Source organism: Triturus cristatus, chromosome 3_2 (assembly GCF_964204655.1).
Source record: "Triturus cristatus chromosome 3_2, aTriCri1.1, whole genome shotgun sequence".
Taxonomy (NCBI): Eukaryota; Metazoa; Chordata; class Amphibia; order Caudata; family Salamandridae; genus Triturus; species Triturus cristatus.
The window spans coordinates 165,541,527-165,567,782 of NC_140584.1; the positions used below are offsets into that span (position 1 = coordinate 165,541,527).

General features: G+C 45.0%; 1 protein-coding gene across 4 annotated transcripts in view; it reads right to left on the reverse strand.

Moving 5' to 3' along the window:
* Positions 1–16,721: 16,721 nt before the first annotated feature.
* Positions 16,722–26,256, reverse strand: part of CEP164 (centrosomal protein 164) — a 341,304-nt gene continuing 331,769 nt past the window's right edge. For all 4 annotated transcript variants that reach the window (XM_085647440.1, XM_085647438.1, XM_085647439.1 and 1 more), the window contains one exon: positions 16,722–20,624. In XM_085647440.1, coding sequence (XP_085503566.1) covers positions 20,528–20,624 — 97 coding nt within the window. In that variant the 3' untranslated portion in view covers positions 16,722–20,527. The remainder of the gene's footprint in view (positions 20,625–26,256) is intronic.

A 26,256-nucleotide genomic window follows, 5' to 3' on the forward strand; every position in this document is an offset into this window, starting at 1 on the left:
GAAGAATGGTGAAAGTGTATGGGGTGCCATGAAAAAGGTGATCCATGACTCGAGGAACTTCACCATGGTTCAATTAGCTGCTGGGGAATCACCATTTTTCTTCGAGAGCTACGCCCCTGCCTTAGCTGGCCTCAGTCTATCCATGATGCACAAAATTGTCTCTGGCAGTCGCTTGGCAGTATCAGAAGCGACTTGTTAAGGGTAACAAATCATCCATCAGCTCCCAAAATAAAGGTGAGACTGCACTTCGAGGACAAAGAGCCAGAAAGTGTCAGGCCTGCTTGCTGCCATCAGAAACTGCAGCATAGTATGGGTCTTTGGCGGCAGCACGAGCAGCCCTACTGTACAGATGGTCAGGTTAGCTTCATGCGATAGGCAAAAGGAAAAATGTTTTTATCAGGAAAAGACCCAGTCAGGCATCAAGCACATCAGAAATGTCCAGTCCCCTGAACGATTCACAGTCATATCCAGCAGAGCAGGGATAGGGACAACATCTGTGTGTGAGGATTTCTTGGTGTTAGAATGAGGTGAGTATAGCAGGAGCTACACCCACTTGTAGCCCCCAACAGTGACATCGGCAGCAGTACAACACAAGCAGTCTGGGCTCAGAGAGAGCTCCATCGGTCCACGCATAGGTGACACATGGAGTTGTTGAAGGAAGAAACCAGAAAAAACACATTACCAACATGCTGGACCCAGAATGCCCTTGATGGTGCTGTTCGGTAACTCCAGGCCTCCCATGGGGCTACGGCCTCCCTGGCCCCACCCGGGGTCCTCAAGCACCGCATTCCAGATCCCAATTGTGGCAGGGACACAAGTCCCAAGGGTGCAAGGAGATGAGGAAGCGAAAGGGGGTAAAGTATGAAACATTTCTTGGTGGGTCGGATTACTCATGACGGGCTTGTTGGCCTTTAATATTCTTTCATTGCAGCCATGGAGTCCAGCTGTTGACAGGGAAACATGTCAGCAGCTAATAGGCGCTCAAGATTTGTTGTTTACCCCACCTCTTTCTTTTTCCATTCTCCTGTGCTACAATATCTAGAGAAAGACAACGGTTCCAGTGGATAATAAGGAATTAATATAAATGATAATATTGCACAATCGCAATGGCACTGTATGGACTATGGTGTCAGGGGGCAAAATAAGTTCTCTACACAGTACATTCAATTAGTTATTTATGAAAAACAGTAATCAGTATATACACTTCATTAAATCAAAACTTGTGCATAGTGTCCCCAAGTGAAACATGGAACCAAAAAGGTGACTGTACATTGTGAAACGAATTTATAATACAAGGTTTTCCGACTGTGCAATATTATCATTTATATTAATTCCTTATTATCCACTGGAACCGTTGTCTTTCTACATTACGTAATACCCTGGTTCCTTGTGAGTAGGGTTCCCCTGTTGTTAGTAGTGACAATATCTAGAGAGACCCAGAAGGATAGCCCAAAAGGGAGACCAAGAGCTCATTGGAAGCAGGGAAGGGGTCCCAAGAAGAGACCCAGGGTTCCTCAGTGTAGGCTAAACATGTTGGGGGCATCTTCAGGCCCGCCCAGCCAGGGAAAGCTCCAGAGGTCTTACAGGGACTCCAGGGCAACGCAAAGAAGCCCAGGACTGTCTCCGCAGTCAAGTCGGACCTCAGCTCCTGCGGACCAGGCCTGCTGCTAATTAGGCAGGCCAAGCAACTGTGATGGGCTTCAAGCTACTGGGATGAAACACCAGAGAGGCCCAGCCGCATGCCGCGGCAACAGTCTTGTGCAAGCCTTGATCAGGAGGTCTTCAGGCATTGCCACCCCTCAGCCCAAAGCACCATACAGAAGCTGTCTCGCCTCTGCGGAGGCCCGCGCCCCTTTCATAGGTGCCCCACCATTCGTGCCTTCCCAGCTGCAAAGATAAGGCAGATGTGGTGGATTAAATCAGGTCCCTGGAGCTCAAGACTCGAAGCCCCATTACAAAACATCCACCATGTTGGCCACCATGGACACATGCCCTACACTGTTTAACTTTGAATACACACTTCGAGGAAGGACTTTTTTGATTTTGGCTGATTCTTCACACCAGTTCCAACAGATGACGCCCCTATTTTGCGAGTGGAATTTGCTCTTGGGGGTATGGTTAAAGTTCTTTTAGCTTTAATATAGCAAGTTTGAATGCATTTTACAATCCATCTGGCAATACCAGACTTTGAAATATGATTGCCCTTGTGGGGTGGAGCACACGCAACAAAAAGTTGTTTTGTTTTGCGAAAGTCTTTTGTTCTTATTATGTAGAATAGTAAAGCTCTTTTAACATCAAGCGTGTGAAGAGTGCGTCCTGCCACGGAATCAGGTTTAGGAAAGAAAACTGGTAACTCAAACGATTGGTTTGTATATATGAAAAGCAGAAACTACCTTGGGAAGGAATTTTGGGTTGGTACGGAGAACTATCCTATCTTTATGTAGCTGAAAGAAAGGTTCTTCTAACGTTAATGCCTGTAGCTCACTAACTCTCCTCAGTGATGTGATCGCAATGAGGAATGCAACTTTACATGAGAGGAACTGTAAAGGGCACCTATGTAATGGTTCAAAAGGTGGACCCATGAACCTTGTGAGAACAAAGTTAAGATTTGATACTGGGGAAGGGGGAATCTTTGGTGGTATTACCCTTTTTAAGCCTTCCATGAAGGCCTTGATTACTGGGACTCAGAATAGTGACAATGTTGTCTATTTTGTAAGTATGTAGCTACTGCTGCAAGGTGCAAACAAATAGACGTGTAAGCCAGACCTGTTTGTTGCAAATGTAACAAGTAACAAATAATGTTTTGTATAGAAGCATCTAAAGGATTGATTTTGTTGTTATTGCAATATACAGCAAATCTTTTCCCTTTTGCAGCATAGCAAGCCCTGCTGGTAGGCTTTCTTGCTTCTTTTAGAATATTCAAACAGTCTGGTGGTAAATGTAAATAACCAAACTCTATGACTACAGGAGCCTGATCACTAAATTCAGCTGTTTGGGATTTGGATGTCTGATTTCTCCATGGTTCTGTGTGAGGAGACTGGGGTTTAGGTGTAGTTTCGGATGTGGAACTAGTGACAGTCTCAACAGGGTGGAGTACCATGGTTGACGAGCCCATGTGGGAGCTACCAGAATTAGTGTGATATGCTTGCATGAGTTTCCGAACCACCCACAGAATGAGCGGTAGAGGCGGAAAAGCATAGACAAATGTCCCTGACCAGTTCATCCATAAGGCATTGCTCTTTGATAGCAGGTGTGGGTACCTGGAGCCAAAGTTTGGGCATTTTGCGTTTTCGACTGTGGCAAATAGGTCTAATTGTGGAAACCCCCACTGTCGGAAGTAAGGAAGGAGAACTTGGGGGTGAAGTTCCCACTCGTGAATTTGTTGATTTCTCCTGCTGAGATCGGCAATTTGATTGTTTTCTCCTGGTAAATGTTCTGCCAGAAGATAAATCTTGTGATGGATCGCCCAATTCCAAATGGCTTGAGCGAGTGTTGACAGTTGGAGAGAGTGTGTCCTGCCTTGGTTCTGCACATAATACATTGCTGTCATATTGTCCGTTTGGACAAGGACAGTTTTGGCTATGAGCGGAGTCTGAAAAGCTTTTAGTGCTAGGAAAACAGCCAAGAGCTCTAGATAGTTGACGTAGAGTCCTATGCTTGTTGCTCCACATGCCTTGTATTGTGTAATTTTTTAGATGAGCCCCCAACCTGTTAGAGATGTGTCTGCTTTGAGCCCGATTTGTGGAACAGGGTCGATCAAAGGCCGGTCTGCTGATAAGTTTTGTGGGTTCCACCACTGCAGAGAGCGATGGGTGCAGCCATCTACCAACACTAGATCAGTCAATAGACCCTGTGATTGATTCCACTGACGTGCTAAGCATTCTTGTAAAGGGTGCATGTCAAGCCTCGCATGAGGTACAATTGCGATGCAGGACGCCATTATTCCTAGTAATTGCATGAACACTGGCTGCTAATGCTTGGTTGGATTGAAACTGTAGAATGGTAGCTTAAATATTGTGTATTCTGGCTATTTTGGGAGAGGCTAGAGCTTTGACTGTGTCTAGAGTAGCTCCTAGATAAGACTGCATCTGTGATGGATGCAGGTGAGATTTTTGTGCATTGATGGTGAAACCCAGTTGATGAAGTAGATTTATTGTGATATGTGTGTGTTGCAGACAGTTCTGGTAAGCGCTGGCTTTGATAAGCCAGTCGTCTAGATAAGGGGAAGATGTGAATTTGTCGTCTTCTGAGACGAGCAGCAACCACTGCCAGGCATTTGGTAAAAACTCTGGGCGCTGTAGTCACTCCGAAGGGAAGTACGTTGAACTGGTAACGCTTGCCTGCTATCACAAATCTCAGGTATTTGCAATGAGCCGGATAAATTGTAACATTAAAATATGCATCTTTTAAATCTAGAGTAGACAAAGTCTGCTCTTTGTAAAAGTGGGAGCACCTGTTGAACTGTTACCATGTGAAAATGCTCTGACAGTATGTAGTGGTTTCACTCTTTCAGATCTAAAATAGGTCTTAGATAACCGTCCTCTTTGAGGATGAGAAAATACAGAACAAACCCCGAGCCTTAGTACTTTATGGGAACTGGCTCTATCGACCCTTTTAGTAAGAGGGACTGGACCTCTTGTTTTAGCAAGTGTATGTATTCTGGAGATAACTTGTTAGATCGTGGTGGAATGTTTGGGGGATTGCTGGTAAGCTCCAGGCAATAACCATGTTGGATAATTCCAAGAACCCATTTGCCTAACGTTATAGACTGCCAAATGGGGAGAAATTGGTGAAGTCTTCACCCGACAGGTGTGGTATAAAGGGGGGGGAAGCGTGGGTAAGTCACTGTTTGTTGGGGGAAGGGGAGTTACGAGGTGTGTTGCCCTTACCCCTACCCTTCGAGTTGTTGCCTCTATAACCTCTTTGAAAAAAACCTCTGGAGGGAGAGAACTGATTATTACCTTTATAAGTGGAGGTATTTTGATTTGGGGATGTTGGTTTTGACCCTCCTCTGTAGAAGGAGCAACGAAAAGAACCTCTGTTGGATGCAGTTTGAAGTGCTCCCATAGATTTAGCGACTTCAGTGTCCTTTTTCATCTTTTAGAATGCCTGGTCAACGTTAGGGCCAAATAGGTGTTCCTTATCAAAGGGTGTGTTAAGGAATGATTGTTGGACCTCAGGTTTAAAACCTGAGAGCCTTAACCAAGCGTGCATCCTGAGCATGATGCTGGTGTTAACCTCCCTAGCTGCGGTGTCTGCAGCATCTAGAGCACATCGAATTGAGGAATTAGAAATGAGCTTATCGTCATTTACCAAGTCCTCTGCTTTAGCCTTATGCTCATCTGGGAGGTATTGGAGAAGTTGCTCCATTTCGTCACAGTGTGCCCTGTCATACCTAGCTAAAAGGCATTGGGTATTTGTAATGCGCCATTGATTTGCTGCCTGAGCAGTTATGCACTTGCCGCAGGCAAGCGCATAGCTTGCCTCTGGTTTGGACTCCTTATCTGGTGGAGGAGCATCCCCTGAATTTTGAGAATTAGCTCGCTTATGAGCATTTGATACTACTAAGGAATGTGAAGACAATTGTCCTTTAATAAAAATGTGGTCTGTAGGAGAGGCTTTATATTTTTTGTCCACTCTAGGAGTTAAGATGCGGCCTCTGACTGGGTCAGCATGTTGCATCATGCCTTTAAGCATTGGGAGTGATTGTGATGAGCTATGTGTGGATGCTATTGTCTCAAACAAGAAATCTTCTTCCAGTGATTCTTTGTGGAGCTCTACTCCATGGTAATGTGCAGCCCTGGCAATTAGTTCATTGTGTGATGCACTGTCATCTGGAAGAGATTGTTTGGTTGGGTACAAGTCTGGATTAGTGTCACCTGGGGGATCCAGTGTCTAATCTGTCCTTAGATCTATTGGAATATTTATCCCCCCCATCATCAGCATCATCTTCGTCATGATGAGGTTGAGGAGAATCTTTAGGTGTAATCTGCAAAGGATTCTCAGGTGGTGACGGAGGAGGTGGGGGGTGATGGAAAATGGAAAGGACTTGTAGCCATAATTTTTTTTTTCCAAGGGGATTTTGTAAGAAATGCCTTCTTGAAGCTTACACTACAGAGGTGGTTTAGGTACATATGACCAGTATAAGGGTTAATATGCAGTCTGTTTTGCTTTGGATTAAGTGTTAATGGAAGAATATCCACTTTCGGATCCGAAGGGGTATCTTTATGTTTCTGTGCTGGTGTTTTAGGTGCCGACGGAGGCTGGCCTTTCGGAGCAGAAGGTTTCGGCTTAGAAGGTTGCTTGGCTCTCGGCACAGGGGATTTCGGCTCCGAAACGGGCTTTTGCTTGGTACCAAAGGCATTCGGCTCCGAGTAGGGTTTTTGTTGACTCGATACCAAGCCAGAAGGCTTGACCGGTGTTTTCGGTGCCAGGCATGAGGGCGGGGCGTCTAAAACGTCGTTTCGGTGCCGACCTTGGCCAGAAGGCAGAGGTGGCGCCGTAGCCTTATGTTTTTTCAATATAGTTTGTGGGGGCAAGGGGTCTTCGGTACCTATGTCATCCTGACCCTGCGGCAGTTCTTCGGCGTCGATCTCGAGTTCTGAGCATGAATCTTGTTCGGAGAAGGCTTCCTCCTCCTCTGCCGCCGATGCCTCGATATCTTCTTGGCCGGAGTCTTCACCGATGATGTCCGGCGTGTCCTTAATGCTGTGACGATGCATCACCCAACGTCGAGCCCGACGATTGCGAAGAGTCTTTTTTGATCCAAACGATCTGCAAGCATCACAATTTTCTTCTTTGTGCTCGGGTGACAAGCACAAGTTGCACACTTCGTGTGAGTGTAAGTCGGTGCACAGATACTTCGTATGGCACAGAGGACAGAATTTAAACGGAGTCCGATCCATCGATGGAGAGCTAACCGAGCGCGGTTAGGCCTCGAAGGCCGCCCACAAAAGTTTTCGATAGGTCAATTCCGATGTCGAAAACGATACGCGGAGAAGTGGGAACGTGTATGGAAACAATACAGTCGAGATAGAGAGGATTGCGCGTCAAGGGGAACCCGAAAAAGGGTTTAGAAGCGGAGCGCAGCAATATACATCAGAACCAGATGGCGGAAAAAAAACAATTCAACAATGGAGTTGATGACCATGCGCACTATCACCGAAAGGAGGAGTCACCTTACCTCGTGACTAGGAAAGACTTCTTCAAAGAAAAAAAACCTGCAAACATCCGGACTCAACACTAGATGGCAGGAGTATGCAAAGCATGTGTATCTACAGCACACATGCCTCGAACATTGCAATTTCACACAAATTGGTTGCCATTAAGTTGTGCCAACCTGAAAGAGAAATTAATTCTATAGCAATTGGGTTACTAGAAAATTTGGAATGAGAATTTGATTGGACATGTGGCGATGTCCACTGTCCCCAAGACTTGATGAAAGTAGAGCCTCTCTTGTTTTCCCCAATGTTGACTTTAGACTAACTGAAGCCTTGCAAACCCATGTACTTAAAGGACTAGAGCATAGTCAAAATCAATGGTTGTCTTCCTTTAAAGAGTTAAGACCAAATCCCTAGGAATGTGGAGATGGTCTATGGTGCTGAGCTTTGCTGAGTAGGAAGACTGCTGTATGTGTTTAGAACTTGGCTTGTACTGCTAGAGCTTGAGTTTGTGTGCCTGTGCTGCAGGGTGGTGCTTAGCACTGATACACGAGAATAGAAAAAGTAAAGTCCCACCCAGTTCTTATGTGACCATCTGAACTCAGCATGTGACCATGGTAGAGGCAACCCATGATGTGGCCCGTCTTTAACCTTATGATGCAGAATGCAGCAGCACACAGCAAGTTATTGCATTTTCAGAGAGGAGGCATTACTCGAGGGGTGTTACCATGGCTGTGATCCTCTGCTCCCCCTGCAGATGTGAGTGACCCAGCAAGGGGCGCAGTGTGGTGGTGAGCCACATCCTCTGCAACCTGACACAAAGGTGTAGCAGTGAGAGGGAAACGTCTTTTAGGTCGAAGACGGAATCATGCTGGGCCTTCACAACGCCAGCAACTGAACTAATGCCTTATTAGTACGCAATTGTTCTGCACGCAAGTTGTTAAGCCGACATGCTTTAGGGGGGGCGCAATGGTGGAGTGGTGTTGGAATTAAAGTTCAACACCTTCCCTACTATTGCGCAGACTGGAGTCGGGTTAGTAGGTTAAACTATTTCAACATCCAGGTGAGAAGACTTTATTCACTGCATATACCTTAACTAATTTGATGCCACAGAACTTCTCAAAGTTAATGCAAATGTTTTTTTTCATAATAATAAAAGTCTTATTAATTTTTCTGAAAAGAACAAACACAGCTGGACTATCTATTTATTGCAGGAAATATTTGTGCTGCAGGAATTGGATGTTCTTTCAATATCCCAACCTACAAGAAGAAGCCTTGACTGTTCAACTCTGCGACCCCTTGAAACTTAAAAGACTAAAAACAGTCCTTGGAATTTCAGCGAGTTTACAGTTGTTAGTATGTAGTTAGTGCATTTCCAGGGACGGTAGCAATGCTTGTTGCAAGGAATGCATTAATGCCGCTTAGTCATGCAGGTCCTCTCAGAAAACATAGACAAGTCACCTGTTCTTGGATTTGCACCACACATCTATGTCAGTAGGGTTTGAAACCACCATCTGCAAAATAAAATCCCTCCCACCCGACCATGTCTCCATACATCACACTCTTCTGAAACCTAGAAAGAAAGGCACCAACACCTTTGTTGTGAAAATTCCAAGACTGTACAGGGTTTATTGTATACAAAACTGCTCTAGCATTATGAAATACATTTACGAAAAACAAATACAAAGATAAAATACTATGTAAATAAAATATAATTTTCTTTGCTTTTTACAGAGTTGAGGCTGCGGCACTGGAGCAGTTCAAGTTTTACTGCAGTGTCCTGTTTGTTTGGTGGAGGACGTTGCTAACAGCTTTAGCTCACTCACATCTGAGTGTTAATACCCTTGGCTCCTCTGCGCTGGACAGTGTTAGTGGAGGGGTAGGGAGGAACTCCTTGTCCTGTGGCCTGCAGTTACTTTGGAGCAGCATATAAATATTGCAGTGCCTTTACACATGAAGCAGCCATTGGATACCTGACGTGACAAACTCATCAACTGGGATGACTGCAAGGTTACCTTGAGAGGCAGCAACAAGGACGAGGGTCTCCCACATTTCAAATGGATGAAACTCACAAAATTGCAAAACAATACTTTGAGAAATGCGGGAAATGTGCAGAATGCTTTGTTCGAACGTATTTCAGAGCTTAAGTATTGCGTAATACAATTCGCTTTATAAACAAAACAAAAAAAGTCTGCACACTTCCCAAAGGAAACAAACACTCCTTGGATACCACTTGAGTTGTCAATGAACTGGAAGACCTAATTTACAAGAGGACGATCTCCCATACAGAATAGATGAGATCTAAGTTAGCATCAGTAAACAATTTTGTGACTATTATTTCATATTACCAAGCACATAAAAACGGTATAAAAACTGGTGTCATTGAAAAACAATTTGCATTTAGGATATTTTGGAGTTTCCCATTTAAAAATATTAGTTTGAAGAGATTACTTGCTCTGCTAATAATATATTTAGAGGTTGCTTGAATGCTTCAAGCCATACTACCATTATTACAACCACTAGTGAAGAATTCCAACAACCATACACACCAAAGAAATGCATTGTATTTGATTCTATTTACTATTGTTTCACCTTCATAAACTCCCTTATTGGGGAATGAGGTATCCCAGCCTTATCCCAAGATGGCTTATTGCTACATAGGATCTTGAATTTGTTTCAACTCAAGTAGTAAATTTCCCCCCTGGTCGTACTGCATCACTAATGAGGAGTAATCAGAAAATATTTTGAACTCTGTATCCTTGTTTTGTACTGAAAGGTATATGGTTAGAAGCATAAACAATATGGTGAAAAAAAGTTGACAGAACAAACATCAAATTGATCTCCCATAAATAAAAACACGGCAAATAATTATTCTCTTTCAAGTTTACCTTAGCGGCTTATTGAGGGAATGATCTGTATTCTTCTAAACACAATGGGACCCGCCACACTCTCAGACTTTCGTCAACCTGTAGTGCTTTAAATTACATTTCTGGCTTTCAAAATACAGAAATAATATATAAAACGTGCCTTCAAATCTAACAAATGGCCAAGCGCACTGCAGGCTTTGCAAGGATTTAAAACTTGAACCACAATAGGTAACCTCGCCTTCTTTGGCGTGCTTAGAGCACTTGTTTTCAATTAGCGGGTCTTTTACACATACGCTTTGGGAAATTGGGTGAAAACTCATTTTACACTGAAATCAAGCTTTAGACTTTACCCTCCCATTTAGGGCACTCAGTGGCAATAAAATTGCAAAAAGCCTTTGACAGAGCACAGTTGGCCAGGTACCATGCACATCAGAGGAGCACATCTGTAATCCTGGGAGCCAACATGGAGTGCAAACCTTTTGAGAGGCTGGCCTTGGGGCAACCAGGGTTCCTCTGGTCCCAGAAATATCTGCATGGCCAAGACAGATGCAGCACTGGATGAGTAAGTTGAGATCCAAAAAATGTCAGGTTAATTTGTGTTCCCTTGATTGTTACGATCTCCGACTAGGAGACATATAACTGGATTTTAAGGTTCTCGTTGCTAATGCTTAATTTTCATTAACCATTGGCTCCAGTCAAGTCACAAGCCATTAAGAAAATGTATAAAGTGCAACGTTCACCAAGGAGGTGGTCTGGTTGTGTGAAAACTGGAAGAGAACTCAGGTGCATTGGTTCTAGCTACCTCACTTTGCAACTAACCCTGACTTTCATGGAAATTTCAATATGGGACGGGCTGTTTATTTGGGTTAGAACCCATATAATTAATGAAAATGGTGAAAGAAAACAGACTAACGTATACAGAATGTTCCATAGCGTGCTTTTGCAACCAAAAGTGTCCGGGCACCAATGCTGCCTTTTATAAAAAATTCACAATCATACACACAGGTGTCCTGATAATGCGAGGAATCTACCCAGTATTTGGCGATGTCTGTCTGTTCTACAATCAATTTAGCTACACAACATTTCTTGAGCCTGCACGGAGAGGAAAAGCTTTGCAGGATATACTTAGGCTGCCACTTCAATGAAAATACTTGAGGGGAATTCAACTGGAATTAGCCCATCTAAGTAAGGACAAAATGCCTGCCCACACTTACCTGCAGCAGGTGAGCCCTGTGGATTCTAACAAAAAACAGATATCCTCGTCTAATGCACACTTGGGTTGTTGGAGTCTGTAATGCACTGGTGTATTGTATGCAGCTCAGTGATCTAAAGATACTGAATAGGCAGTTGTTTATAGCCTACTTTGGAAGTTGGACCTAAAATGATTTATAATGAATACAAAAGTGATTCTCATTCGCTAAGACGTCGGGACCGAAGTCGTCGACAGTGCCGGGGCCGGAGCCGCCGGCACGCGAGGTCGCCCAGTCGAGCGCGCGGGGCCCGAAGGCGCGCCGGCAGGCGTTGACGGCAGAGCCAGGCCCCTCATGGCCGAGAGGAAGGCACTGACCTCCGCCGGAGTCACGTCAGTCCCAGGGACCGGCGGGTATGGAGACAGACGCGGCTCCTGCGGCTCCGGCGGAGCCGCGGGGGTGGGACCACCCTGACCCTCGGCCGAGTCGCGCGACCACCGAGGGGAGTCCGAAGAGCGGTGTCGCCTCTTGGACTTCTTGGATCGCTTCGCATTACCCGAAGACTTCGAGCCCGACGAGCGATGATGATGACTGCGGCTCCGCGACTGGTCCTTGGACCTCCTCCCGGACCGGGACCGTGAGCGGCGCGGAGCCGAGTGCCGAAGCTCGAGAAGCTTACGGGACCGCTCCCACCTAGCCTTCGAGGTCAAGGCCTGACAGTCGGGGCACGACTCTGCGTCGTGGTCAGCCCCCAGGCAGTAAAGGCACCGGCGATGGTGATCTGTCACCGACATCAGGCGATGACAGGCGTCACAGGCCTTAAATCCAGGCATCCTACCGGCACCAGAGTCGAGTCGACAAAGACCAAAAAGAGTCAAAAAATTCTAGTCAAAAATTGACTAAGGGGTAAGCTCTTCCCGGATCGGCGCTGTCTGGCGCGGAAAAAAGAACTGACGTCAGCGCGCGAGGGCGGCATCCAAGTACTCGGACTACGTCATTCTGGCGCACGACGCCGATGACGGACACTGAGCTGCAGACGACGCCTAGCGACGCGCAAGGGATATTGCTGACGAAAAATCTTTCCGGATCCAGCCTGATGCCTGGGGATATTCTAAGGTGAGGAATCTAACTAACGTGTTTCTTTCAGATATATGCATCTTTTAAATCTAGAGTAGACATAAAGTCTGCTCTTTGTAAAAGTGGGAGCACCTGTTGAACTGTTACCATGTGAAAATGCTCTGACAGTATGTAGTGGTTTCGCTCTTTCAGATCTAAAATAGGTCTTGGAGAACCGTCCTTTTTGAGGATGAGAAAATACAGAGCAAACCCCCGAGCCTTAGTACTTTATGGGAACTGGCTCTATCGACCCTTTTAGTAAGAGGGACTGGACCTCTTGTTTTAGCAAGTGTATGTATTCTGGAGATAACTTGTGAGATCGTGGTGGAATGTTTGGGGGATTGCTGGTAAGCTCCAGGCAATAACCATGTTGGATAATTCCAAGAACCCATTTGTCTAACGTTATAGACTGCCAAATGGGGAGAAAATGGTGAAGTCTTCACCCGACAGGTGTGGTATAAAGGGGGGGAAGCGTGGGTAATGCACTGTTTGTTGGGGGAAGGGGAGTTACGAGGTGTGTTGCCCTTACCCCTACCCTTCGAGTTGTTGCCTCTATAACCTCTTTGAAAAAAACCTCTGGAGGGAGAGAACTGATTATTACCTTTATAAGTGGAGGTATTTTGATTTGGGGATGTTGGTTTTGACCCTCCTCTGTAGAAGGAGCGACGAAAAGAACCTCTGTTGGATGCAGTTTGAAGTGCTCCCATAGATTTAGCCACTTCAGTGTCCTTTTTCATCTTTTATAATGCCTGGTCAACGTTAGGGCCAAATAGGTGTTCCTTTTCAAAGGGTGTGTTAAGGAATGATTGTTGGACCTCAGGTTTAAAACCTGAGAGCCTTAACCAAGGGTGCCTCCTGAGCATGATGCTGGTGTTAACCTCCGTAGCTGCGGTGTCTGCAGCATCTAGAGCACATCGAATTGAGGAATTAGAAATGAGCTTATCGTCATTTACCAAGTCCTGTGCTTTAGCCTTATGCTCATCTGGGCGGTATTGGAGAAGTTGCTCCATTTCGTCACAGTGTGCCCTGTCATACCTAGCTAAAAGGCATTGGGTATTTGTAATGCGCCATTGATTTGCTGCCTGAGCAGTTATGCACTTGCCGCAGGCAAGCACATAGGTTGCCTCTGGTTTGGACTGGTGGAGGAGCATCCCCTGAATTTTGAGAATTAGCTCACTTACGAGCATTTGATACTACTAAGGAATGTGAAGGCAATTGTCCTTTAATAAAGATGCGGTCTGTAGGAGAGGCTTTATATTTTTTGTCCACTCTAGGAGTTAAGATGCGGCCTCTGACTGGGTCAGCATGTTGCATCATGCCTTTAAGCATTGGAAGTGATTGTGATGAGCTATGTGTGGATGCTATTGTCTCAAACAAGAAATCTTCTTCCAGTGATTCTTTGTGGAGCTCTACCCCATGGTAATGTGCAGCCCTGGCAATTAGTTCATTGTGTGATGCACTGTCATCTGGAAGAGATTGTTTGGTTGGGTACAAGTCTGGATTAGTGTCACCTGGGGGATCCAGTGTCTAATCTGTCCTTAGATCTATTGGAATATTTATCCCCCCCATCATCAGCATCATCTTCGTCATGATGAGGTTGAGGAGAATCTTTAGGTGTAATCTGCAAAGGATTCTCAGGTGGTGACGGAGGAGGTGGGGGGTGATGGAAAATGGAAAGGACTTGTAGCCATAATTTTTTTTTTCCAAGGGGATTTTGTAAGAAATGCCTTCTTGAACCTTACACTACAGAGGTGGTTTAGGTAAATATGACCAGTATAAGGGTTAATATGCAGTCTGTTTTGCTTTGGATTAAGTGTTAATGGAAGAATATCCACTTTCGGATCCGAAGGGGTATCTTTATGTTTCTGTGCTGGTGTTTTAGGTGCCGACGGAGGCTGGCCTTTCGGAGCAGAAGGTTTCGGCTTAGAAGGTTGCTTGGCTCTCGGCACAGGGGATTTCGGCTCCGAAACGGGCTTTTGCTTGGTACCAAAGGCATTCGGCTCCGAGTAGGGTTTTTGTTGACTCGATACCAAGCCAGAAGGCTTGACCGGTGTTTTCGGTGCCAGGCATGAGGGCGGGGCGTCTAAAACGTCGTTTCGGTGCCGACCTTGGCCAGAAGGCAGAGGTGGCGCCGTAGCCTTATGTTTTTTCAATATAGTTTGTGGGGGCAAGAGGTCTTCGGTACCTATGTCATCCTGACCCTGCCGCAGTTCTTCGGCGTCGATCTCGAGTTCTGAGCCTGAATCTTGTTCGGAGAAGGCTTCCTCCTCCTCTGCCGCCGATGCCTCGATATCTTCTTGGCCAGAGTCTTCACCGATGATGTCCGGCGTGTCCTTAATGCTGTGACGATGCATCTCCCGACGTCGAGCCCGACGATTGCAAAGACTTTTTTGATCCAAACAATCTGCAAGCATCACAATTTTCTTCTTTGTGCTCGGGTGACGAGCACAAGTTGCACACTTCGTGTGAGTGTGAGTCGGTGCACAGATACTTCGCATGGCACAGAGGACAGAATTTAAACGGAGTCCGATCCATCGATGGAGAGCTAACCGAGCGCGGTTAGGCCTCGAAGGCCGCCCACAAAGGTTTTCGATAGGTCAATTCCGATGTCGAAAATGATACGCGGAGAAGTGGGAACGTGTATGGAAACAATACAGTCGAGATAGAGAGGATTGCGCGTCAAGGGGAACCCGAAAAAGGGTTTAGAACCGGAGCGCAGCAATATACATTAGAACCCGATGGTGGAAAAAAAAAAAAAATTCAACAATAGAGTTGATGACCATGCGCACTATCACCTAAAGGAGGAGTCACCTTACCTCGTGACTAGGAAAGACTTCTTCAAAGAAAAAAAACTTGCAAACATCCGGACTCAACACTAGATGGCAGGAGTATGCAAAGCATGTGTATCTACCGCACACATGCCTCAAACATTGCGATTTCACACAAATTGGTTGCCGTGAAGATGTGCCAACCTGAAAGAGAAATTAATTCTACAACAATTGGGTCACTCGAAAATTTGGAATGAGAATTTGATCGGACATGTGGCGATGTCCACTGTCGGCAAGACTTGATGAAAGTAGAGCCTCTCTTGTTTTCCTCGATGTTGACTTTAGACTAACTGAAGCTTTGCAAACCCATGTACTTAAAGGACTGGAGCATAGTCAAAATCAATGGTTGTCTTCCTTTGAAGAGTTAAGACCAAATCCCTAGGAATGTGGAGATGGTCTATGGTGCTGAGCTTTGCTGAGTAGGAAGACTGCTGTATGTGTTTAGAACTTGGCTTGTACTGCTAGAGCTTGAGTTTGTGTGCCTGTGCTGCAGGGTGGTGCTTAGCACTGATACACGAGAATAGAAAAAGTAAAGTCCCACGCAGTTCTTAAGTGACCATCTGAAGTCAGCGTGTGACCATGCTAGAGATAACCCATGAAGTGGCCCGTCATTGACTTTGTGATGCAGAATGCAGCAGCACACAGCAAGTTATTGCATTTTCAGAGAGGAGGCATTACTCGAGGGGTGTCACCATTGATGTGATCCTCTGCTCCCCCTGCAGATGTGAGTGACCCAGCAAGGGGCGCAGTGTGGTGGTGCGCCACATCCTCTGCAACCTGACACAAAGGTGTAGCAGTGAGTGGGAAACGTCTTTTAGGTCGAAGACTTAATCATGCTGGGCCTTCACAACGCCAGCAACCGAACAAATGCCTCATTAGTACCCAATTGTTCTGCACGCAAGTCGTTACGCTGACTTGCTTTAAGGGGGGGGCGCAATGGTGGAGTGGTGTTGGAATTAAAGTTCAACACCTTCCCTACTGTTGCGCAGACTGGAGGCGGAATAGTAGGTTAAACTATTCCAACATCCAGGTGAGAAGACTATTCACTGCATATACCTTAACTAATTTGATGCCACAGAACTTCTCAAAGTTAATGCAAATGTTTTTTTTATAATCATAAAAGTCTTATTCATTTTTCTGAAAAAAACAAACACAGCTGGACAATCTATTTATTGCAAGTGATATTTGTGCTGCAGGAATTGGATGTTCTTTCAATATCCCAACCTACAAGAAGAAGCCTCGACTGTTCAACTCTGCAACCCCTTGAAACTTAAAATACTAAAAACAGTCCTTGGAATTTCAGCGAGTTTGCAGTAGTTAGTATGTAGTTAGTGCATTTCCAGGGACGGTAGCAATGCTTGTTGCAAGGATTGCATTAATGCCGCTTAGTCATGCAGGTCCTTTCAGAAAACATAGACAAGTCACCTCTTCTTGGATCTGCACCACACATCTATGTCAGTAGGGTTTGAAACCACCCACTGCAAAATAAAATCCCTCCCACCCGACCATGTCTCCATACATCACACTCTTCTGAAACCTAGAAAGAAAGGCACCAACACCTTTGTTGTGAAAATTTCAAGACTGTACAGGGTTTATTGTATACAAAACCGCTCTAGCATTATGAAATACATTTACGAAAAACAAATACAAAGATAAAATACTATGTAAATAAAATATAATTTTCTTTGCTTTTTACAGAGTTGAGGCTGCGGCACTGGAGCAGTTCAAGTTTTGCAGCAGTGTCCTGTTTGTTTGGTGGAGGACGTTGCTAACAGCTTTAGCTCACTCACATCTGAGTGTTAATACCCTTGGCTCCTTTGCGCTGGACAGTGTTAGTGGAGGGGTAGGGAGGAACTCCTGGTCCTGTGGCCTGCAGTTACTTTGGAGCAGCATATAAACATTGCAGTGCCTTTACACATGAAGCAGCCATTGGATAGCTGACGTGACAAACTCATCAACTGGGATGACTGCAAGGTTACCTTGCGAGGCAGCAACAAGGACGAGGGTCTCCCACATTTCAAATGGATGAAACTCACAAAATTGCAAAACAATACTTTGAGAGATGCAGGAAATGTTCAGAATGCTTTGTTCGAACGAATTTCAGAACTTAAGTATTGCGTAATATAATTCGCTTTATAAACAAAACAAAAAAAGTCTGCACACTTGCCAAAGGAAACAAACACTCCTTGGATACCACTTGAGTTGTCAATGAACTGGAAGACCTAATTTACAAGAGGACGATCTCCCATACAGAATAGATGAGATCTAAGTTAGCATCAGTAAACAATTTTGTGACTATTATTTCATATTACCAAGCACATAAAAACGGTATAAAAACTGGTGTCATTGAAAAACAATTTGCATTTAGGATATTTTGGAGTTTCCCATTTAAAAATATTAGTTTGAAGAGATTACTTGCTCTGCTAATAATATATTTAGAGGTTGCTTGAATGCTTCAAGCCATACTACCATTATTACAAACCACTAGTGAAGAATTCCAACAACCATACACACCAAAGAAATGCATTGTATTTGATTCTATTTACTATTGTTTCACATTCATAAACTCCCTTATTGGTGAATGAGGTATCCCAGCCTTATCCCAAGATGGCTTATTGCTACATAGGATCTTGAATTTGTTTCAACTCAAGTAGTAGATTTCCCCCCTGGTCATACTGCATCACTAATGAGGAGTAATCAGAAAATATTTTGAACTCCGTATCCTTGTTTTGTACTGAAAGGTATATGGTTAGAAGCATAAACAATATGGTGAAAAAAAGTTGACAGAACAAACATCAAATTGATCTCCCATAAATAAAAACACGGCAAATAATTATTCTCTTTCAAGTTTACCTTAGCGGCTTATTGAGGGAATGATCTGTATTCTTCTAAACACAATGGGACCCGCCACACTCTCAGACTTTCGTCAACCTGTAGTGCTTTAAATTACATTTCTGGCTTTCAAAATACAGAAATAATATATAAAACGTGCCTTCAAATCTAACTAATGGCCAAGCGCACTGCAGGCTTTGCAAGGATTTAAAACTTGAACCACAATAGGTAACCTCGCCTTCTTTGGCGTGCTTAGAGCACTTGTTTTCACTTAGCGGGTCTTTTACACATACGCTTTGGGAAATTGGGTGAAAACTCATTTTACACTGAAATCAAGCTTTAGACTTTACCCTCCCATTTAGGGCACTCAGTGGCAATAAAACTGCAAAAAGCCTTAGACCGAGCACAGTTGGCCAGGTACCATGCACATCAGAGGAGCGCATCTGTAATCCTGGGAGCCAACGTGGAGTGCAAGCCTTTTGAGAGGCTGGCCTTGGGACAACCAGGGTTCCTCTGGTCCCAGAAATATCTGCATGGCCAAGACAGATGCAGCACTGGATGAGTAAGTTGAGATCCAAAAAATGTCAGGTTAATTTGTGTTCCCTTGATTGTTACGATCTCCGACTAGGAAACATTTAACTGGATTTTAAGGTTCTCGTTGCTAATGCTTAATTTTCATTAACCATTGGCTCCAGTCAATTCACACGCCATTAAGAAAATGTATAAAGTGCAACGTTCACCAAGGAGGTGGTCTGGTTGTGTGAAAACTGGAAGAGAACCCAGGTGCATTGGTTCTAGCTACCTCACTTTGCAACTAACCCTGACTTTCATGGAAATTTTAATATGGGACGGGCTGTTTATTTGGGTTATAACCCATATAATTAATGAAAATGGTGAAAGAAAACAGACCAATGTATACAGAATGTTCCATAGCGTGCTTTTGCAACCAAAAGTGTCCGGGCGCCAATGCTGCCTTTTATTAAAAATTCACAATCATACGCACAGGTGTCCTGATAATGCGAGGAATCTACCCAGTATTTGGCGATGTCTGTCTGTTCTACAATCAATTCAGCTACACAACATTTCTTGACCCTGCACGGAGAGGAAAAGCTTTGCAGGATATACTTAGGCTGCCACTTCAATGAAAATACTTGAGGGGAATTCAACTGGAATTAGCCCATCTAAGTAAGGACAAAATGCCTGCCCACACTTACCTGCAGCAGGTGAGCCCTGTGGATTCTAACAAAAAACAGATATCCTCGTCTAATGCACACTTGGGTTGTTGGAGTCTGTAATGCACTGGTGTATTATATGCAGTTCAGTGATCTAAAGATACTGAATAGGCAGTTGTTTATAGCCTACTTTGGAAGTTGGACCTAAAATGATTTATAATGAATACAAAAGTGATTCTCATTCGCTAAGGCGGAGTTGTTGCACAAGTAAAAATATATTTTAATTTTAAAACATGGACATGTTTGTTGTGATTGATAATTTTACCTAACTTGTGATTTGCATAATTTAAAAATAAAAAAACTTTAAAGGCTCTGGTACTGGAGATTCAGCAACAATTATGGTTTGCCTCCATGTGGCACGATGCCCTGGCTGAGGGATGTTCTTGAACACTGCAAATGCTGGTGCAAACCAGTTGGCTCAGGGGGTTCAATCAAGACCCGAGCTATGGACTTCAAGGGTCAAAGACGCTCACAAATGTCCTGTGCCATGATCTACCCCAGAGGGCATCCATGAACTGGAGGTTAAAGGAAGAAGTTGGGGAGACAATCCGCATCCATGTCTGAGGTAGGCACCAGTGAACAGTGAAGCACCTATGTACTCACATCATTTTGAGGGAGAGCCCATTGTCTCTTGACGCACTACCCTGTGAAGGGGAAAAAAATCAACATCTAGTGGTTATTCTATATTGCACCTTAGTGCGAACGCTGGTGTGCCACGATTGTCTGATCACAAGAAAATAGAGACGTCACGTGAACCACTCAAAAGACTGGCACGACAGCAGATATTAATGAGAAATGAAGTCACTTTCTAGCTAATATAGCTTAAAGGTATATCTGAATTCACCAGTGCCAGCGGAGATTGAGTCTGCACACGTGTACTCGGCTGTGGAGTGTCACGTGCACTGATTGTCGCAGAAGTAGGAGAGCGCCATTCCTTCCTGTCTGGATCAGGCGCAGCAACCAGAAGCCCTACAGGTAAATTAGTTGGGTAGGGCAGACTTATAGCCAGCTCACTCCCTATTCGACAGTAGTTTCAGTGCCGACCAATACATAACTCACCCCAAACAAGAAGCTTGCTACCTGTTTGTGAGACTCTTTAAAACTGGATATAGTGGCCCGAGACATTTACGCAAGAACCGGTAAAAACAAGCCAAGACTTTTCTGGAAAAAAATACAGCGTAGGCTTTTATGTGAGGGCTGGGGCTGATGGTATGAGTCCGGCTGTGTCGCACAGGAGGTCCAGCGGAGAGGCGCGGAAGCCCTAGAGTCATTTCCGTTGCGTCCCAGTGTCCGCGCACTCTTTCAGTAGTGATACACCTTGATCTGGTTATTCTCGTCCAGGCCCAGTTGCAGCACGCCTGGGCTGCCCGGCGTCTTGCCTGTCCTAGTGAAGAGCGGACTGGCACTCGGTTAAGGAAAACACAGGGTACAAATAACTGCTAAAATAACACATCAGTGTCTAAGCGCTCACAACAGCGGTATGAGCCAAGAAGGTGATCATGTGCACATCACACATACAGATGGGCGATCCAACAGATTTACAAGGAGAGCGGAGCCAAGAATCAGGCTAGGATCTTAGATCCTGTGCAAGAGCCGAGCCCTGAAAATGTTTGCTTTGTAAATCATACAACTAACATCACGTAAAATATAATCAGGTGCCTCAAAATTCAAGAAAGTGTATTTCCTTAACATGTTAAATACCTATCTATTTGCCTTTACTTATGTTACAGCTTTATTTTTACGTTGTTGTGCATTTTTTATATAGTGGGAACTCAAGCGAAGGTATTGGAGCACTTTACATGAGCATTAGTAACACTAGACTTTCATACTCGTTGTTTTAGGCAGGGGGAGGATGAAGTGATTTGGCCAGAAACACACAGGCCCTAATTATGATGTCAGGCGGACCATTTCGGTGTGGGGGTCCCAAACACCCTATTATACTGCGTCCGCACATGGTGCGGTCACAATCTCCAATTTCCCTATGGGAGCTTGTGCAGCGGTCGGAAACCAGCTGCAGCACACACTCCCATTGGGAAAGGGGACTTCCTGTAAATCCCTGCACCAAGTGGAAGGCACCTCACCCCCCAAGCCCTCAACCGGAAGCCGCGGAGGCTTGGGGGCCCTGCTAGGGACCTCCAAAGTTGTTTTCTGACAGGCTTTTCATGTCGGAAAGCCCAAAATGAAAAGCCTGTTGGAAACAGACATCGTAATGCAGACGGTGGTAATATCGTCCATAGGGTATTATGAGCGGCCCCGACTGGTGGACGGCTCCTTCAGCCCGTCAGAAGCCAGTCAGTCTGACTGGCCGGTTTAAACTTCGAACACTTACATTGTAATTAAGCAGTTGGACTTTAAACCAAGAATGTCGGTTGGAAGCTATCGAACCGACATCCTAATGAGCCCCAGAATTTGAGCCGATGGAGAGACTCGAACCTGGTCGCCAGTTCTGGCTCCAATGCCACGGACCTCGAGCAGAGCCAGGCTTCAGGCTCAAGCTTTCAGTGGCTCACCCACCTCTAATCACACTTCATCAGTGCCCAAATGCAGTCACATGCTAATTAATGGGTAAATTAGGCAATTGCCCACGACAATCGCATTTGAGCTCTACTACAGAATAACAAAAACACATATTTTATTTGTACAGCACTCTGTTGTGCACATTTCAAATATTAGAGTAAAACATTCATAGCACAAACTAGTAGGGGCAAACTTTCATACACTGGATTTATTTATTAATATTTAGTTACTTATTTCTGTACTTTTTAACATTATTGTTTAAAAATGAACCCAGCTGGGAGCATTGACGTTTCTACACAAGTTAACGCATACCATCTGTTTCTAAGCAGAGAGACACAGAAGTGCATATTCCAACTGCTGAGGAGTTCTCAGCCTGGTTACCAATGACGTGCACAGGCATGCCACCCTGCTAAAAAAAATAAAAGTGTGTGCGAAAGCGTACAAGCAAGTGTGAATGTGAGTGTGGTGTAGAAATGCAGTTTAGAGAATCTCAATGCTACCACCTGTGCTGCCTCTTTTGGGGAAGCCTGCTGACCTGATTCACATGTAGCTGTGTGTGAGGAAGCTTGCTCTTTGCGAGCACTGCTGCCTGTGCTACTCGTGTTGTGTGTCCCCCTGCTCCCCTACACGGCCAAAGTTCTCGGGTAAGCCATCAACCAGAAGCTCACCGATTTTCTGGAACAAACCCACCTACTGGACGCCTCTTAATCAGGATTCCGTTCCAACCACAGCACTGAGACCACACTGATTGCCGCCACAGACACCATCGGAATGCTCCTCGACCGTGGACAGACTGTGGCCCTGATCCTTCTCGACCTCTTCGCGGCATTCAACACAGTCTCCCATGATACCTTCCTAAACAGACTCTACAACATAGGCATACAGCAAGTCGCCCTGAAGTGGATCGCCTCCTTCCTTAGAGGACGCACATAGAGCATCCGACTGCCTTCCTTTAACTCCGCACCCAAAGACATCATATGCAGCGTACAACAAGGAACATCCCTCAGCCCTACCCTGTTCAACATCTACAATGACCCCTCTCGCAGACGTCGTCAGATCCCACAGACTCAACATCTCCTACGCTGACGAACGCATTTGATCCTTTCGCTCACATGGACCCCTCCCGTGCCAAAACAAACTTCTGCAACACTGTAGCCAAATGGATGAGAAACAACTGCCTCCAACAAAACTCTGACAAAACTAAAGTACTGATCATAGGGAAGAACACCTCCGCATGGGACTACATCTGGTGACCTGCAGAACTCGGACCCGCGCCCACGCCGACCAACCATGCTCGCAACCTCGGCATCTTCCTCAACAGCCAACTGACCATGAAAACACAAGTCAACGCAGTCACCTCCTCCTGCTTCCAAACACTTTGCATGCTCCACATAATCTTCAGATGGATCTCAAACAACACCAGAGAGACTGTCACTCAGGCCCTTGTCACCAGCTGCCTCAACTATGGCAATGCCCTCTACTTCGGCATTTCCACCCAGCTCCTCAGAGGACTCCAGACCATACAGAACACGTCAGCCAGACTCATACTGGACCTCCCCAAACGAAGCCAGATCGCCCCCCACCTGAGAGACCTCCACTGGCTCCCCATTCAGAAGAGATGCCAGTTCAAGATCCTTACACATGTCTACAAAGCCCTCCACGACTTAGGACCCGCTTAACTCAACAACCAACTGAACTTCCACCAACCCGCTAGATACCTGTGCTCCTCTTCACTTGCCCTTGCACACACTCCCGCATCCGTCGCAGCAGTGGCAACTCTTTCTCATACATCTCTACCAAGACATGGAATGACCTTCCCCTCCAGCTCAACACAGCCCCCTCGCTGGCAGACTTCAGAAAAAGACACAGCACCAGGATACCCTTTGGGGTGAAAGTGTTGTGCTATACAAATGCTGTCTAATTGATGGGAGAGGCAGAGCTGCTCCTACTATGCTGTAAGGTTCTCACTTCTACTCCCGCTTGCTGTATGCTTGATGTCCACACCATTCTGTGAGCGAGCTGAGTTTACCTTTGCTGTGCCTTTCTATGTGTGCAGGGAAGCTTGAAATGCAGCTCGGAAAACATGGAAACAGCTGCAAAAACAACCTCTTTTATTACCTTTTTAGTGAACTGTTCTAGGTACAAAAATCTGTTGATAATGGAATTTCATCCATTCTAACTGTAAGGGCTGTGCCAACTGCTGAGCCAAACGTTTTCTGGCCTAACTATGACGCTTCCTAGTAAATGGAAGGATAGCTTTCAAGCCTGTAGTCTGAGCAAGCACACTTTCTGTGCCTGGAAGGATAGATTTGCTCTGAATCATTTGTACCTGCAGTGTAGGGATACCACAGGCAGATGTTTGACCTTGTAATAATACCCAACTAAAAAATATAATTTCTATCAGGTGTCCAATGCTGTATGCATTCTTTTTTAATCTAGGGGTGTTCTCTCTGAAATCCGAATCTCTATGATCCGTTTAACCACATGATAGTTCTTTCCCTGCACTCTGCGACCTTAGCCTGTAAGAACTGCATACCCTAAGGGACAGTGTTGCTGTCAGACACCTGAGCCTGTGAGATCTGTTTAATCGGTTTTTCTCAGTCTGCTACTTTAGGTTTTAAGAGTCAGGTAACCTAACAGGTTTTTTCGTCTGAGACTGTATAAACTGAAGAGTAATTCTGTCTGAAGGTTAGGCATGCAAGACAATTTTAACTTTATGGATAACCGCTGATACAGCAAGATCAATGTGTTTTGAGGAACAGCTCTGCTGCCAAGAACCCTGATCTCGTAAAATTTGTGTGTATTTCATAGCTCTTCAGTCATACGTCTAAACCTGAAATATCTAGTCCACCCTTGATAGAGCTCTGCTGTCAAAGAGACCTGAGACTGTAAAATCACAGAACTAGTTTGGATATAAAAAGCCTGATCCTGTATGAAATATGTAACTTAAGTAAGAAGCCCGTATATTTTTTGTAGTCGATGGAAAAGTATTTTGACTGAGCCAGTAATATCTTTGTGACATGAGGGATATCTCTCCTGTCAGATGGCCACCCTGTACATCTCTGTAATCCGCAAACACCACAGTCACTGGATTGAACCTCCAAAATATGTGTGACCTGAGGCGTTCGGCAGATCTCCATAACTTGTGGGATAGAGATGTTGTCAGATCCTTTATAGTCTCCGTAACCCACCAAACCAGTTGAAGTGAACTACGTTTCATTACTTATATTAGGTCTCAGGGGCTACGCCACTGTGAGCAGGAGCATTCTTTGTAATCTGTGGGGTGGCTCGACCGCTAAAGCGGAGGAGCCTCGCCCCACTGAGCAGGTCAAAAAGGAAAAAATAAAATGATAACTCATTGTTATTATAATTTTATTTTTCCGTTGTTGCTCAGCTGGGTAGGGACGGGGCTCTCACAGAGGAACTGGAGGAGGAGAGGTTCGCACTCTCTTAAGTGAGCATGACGGTTTGGCCGGCAGTCTTGGGCCGGCCAAACCGTCATGCGCACTTTGCATGTTTTCCACCCAGGCAGCATTACAGCCTGGGTGGAGAACATACCCAGGTTCCTTGTCCCCGTCTGAGTGCCGAACCACGGCGCTCAGACCCATCACAATGCTGTGATTGGCTTAGGGGAGCCTGGAAGCAGGTGAAGAGGACCAAGAGACGGCACACAGGTAAGTAATTGTTTAATATTTGTTTTCATTCCCCCTCTCCCTCCCCCATCCCTCCACCATAAAAAGCAGCCACCACTGGGCACAGCTGAGGCCTGAGCCTTTGGTATCTCCCTTACTTGTAAGCTAAGTAGCATAACTTCACTGTATGGAGCCGGAGCATGTAGCGAGATCTATGTAACATGAAGGTTTAATCTGCTGCTGAAAGCTGATGCTTCCAACGTCACAGCATAAACTCTAAAAAAAAAATAAAAAAATCGCACACATCGAAGCATGCAGCATCTATAGCGACACAATTAGTGTTTCTGAACAGTATATTGTTTACATAAAATGTTCATCAACAACTGAAATATAATGTGAATTTTGCTGCAGAGAATGAAACCTCCCTATTATCTACCATTTAAGTTCCCTCATCAGGACATACTAATTAGTCTTCTAGGTCTGTTGACCTGCATCTGAAGCCTTTGTCCGTGAATCCTTATCCCCTACATGGAAGACTTTCCAGGGTCATGAAATTGTGTGAATTTGACCACTTAATTTTAAGGCTTCATTACAACTTCTCTCATCATCCCGACTCAGGCGTTTCCACCTAAATCAGGATTCAGATTTTCACAGTAAAAACTGCACCCATGTTTTCTCTAAAATACTTTCAACAGGTAAGACCTATCCATATTCATGCAGGGAAAATGCATCATTCAAAGTTTCTTTACCTTTGAATGATGTAGTGATACTTCACTGGGTAACTACCACACCCTGGGGTTTAAACATTTACCAGGTCAAATATTGCCACAAATTCCTGAGTGACCTGTAATGAGGCATACATAATCCAAACAGGAGACCCCA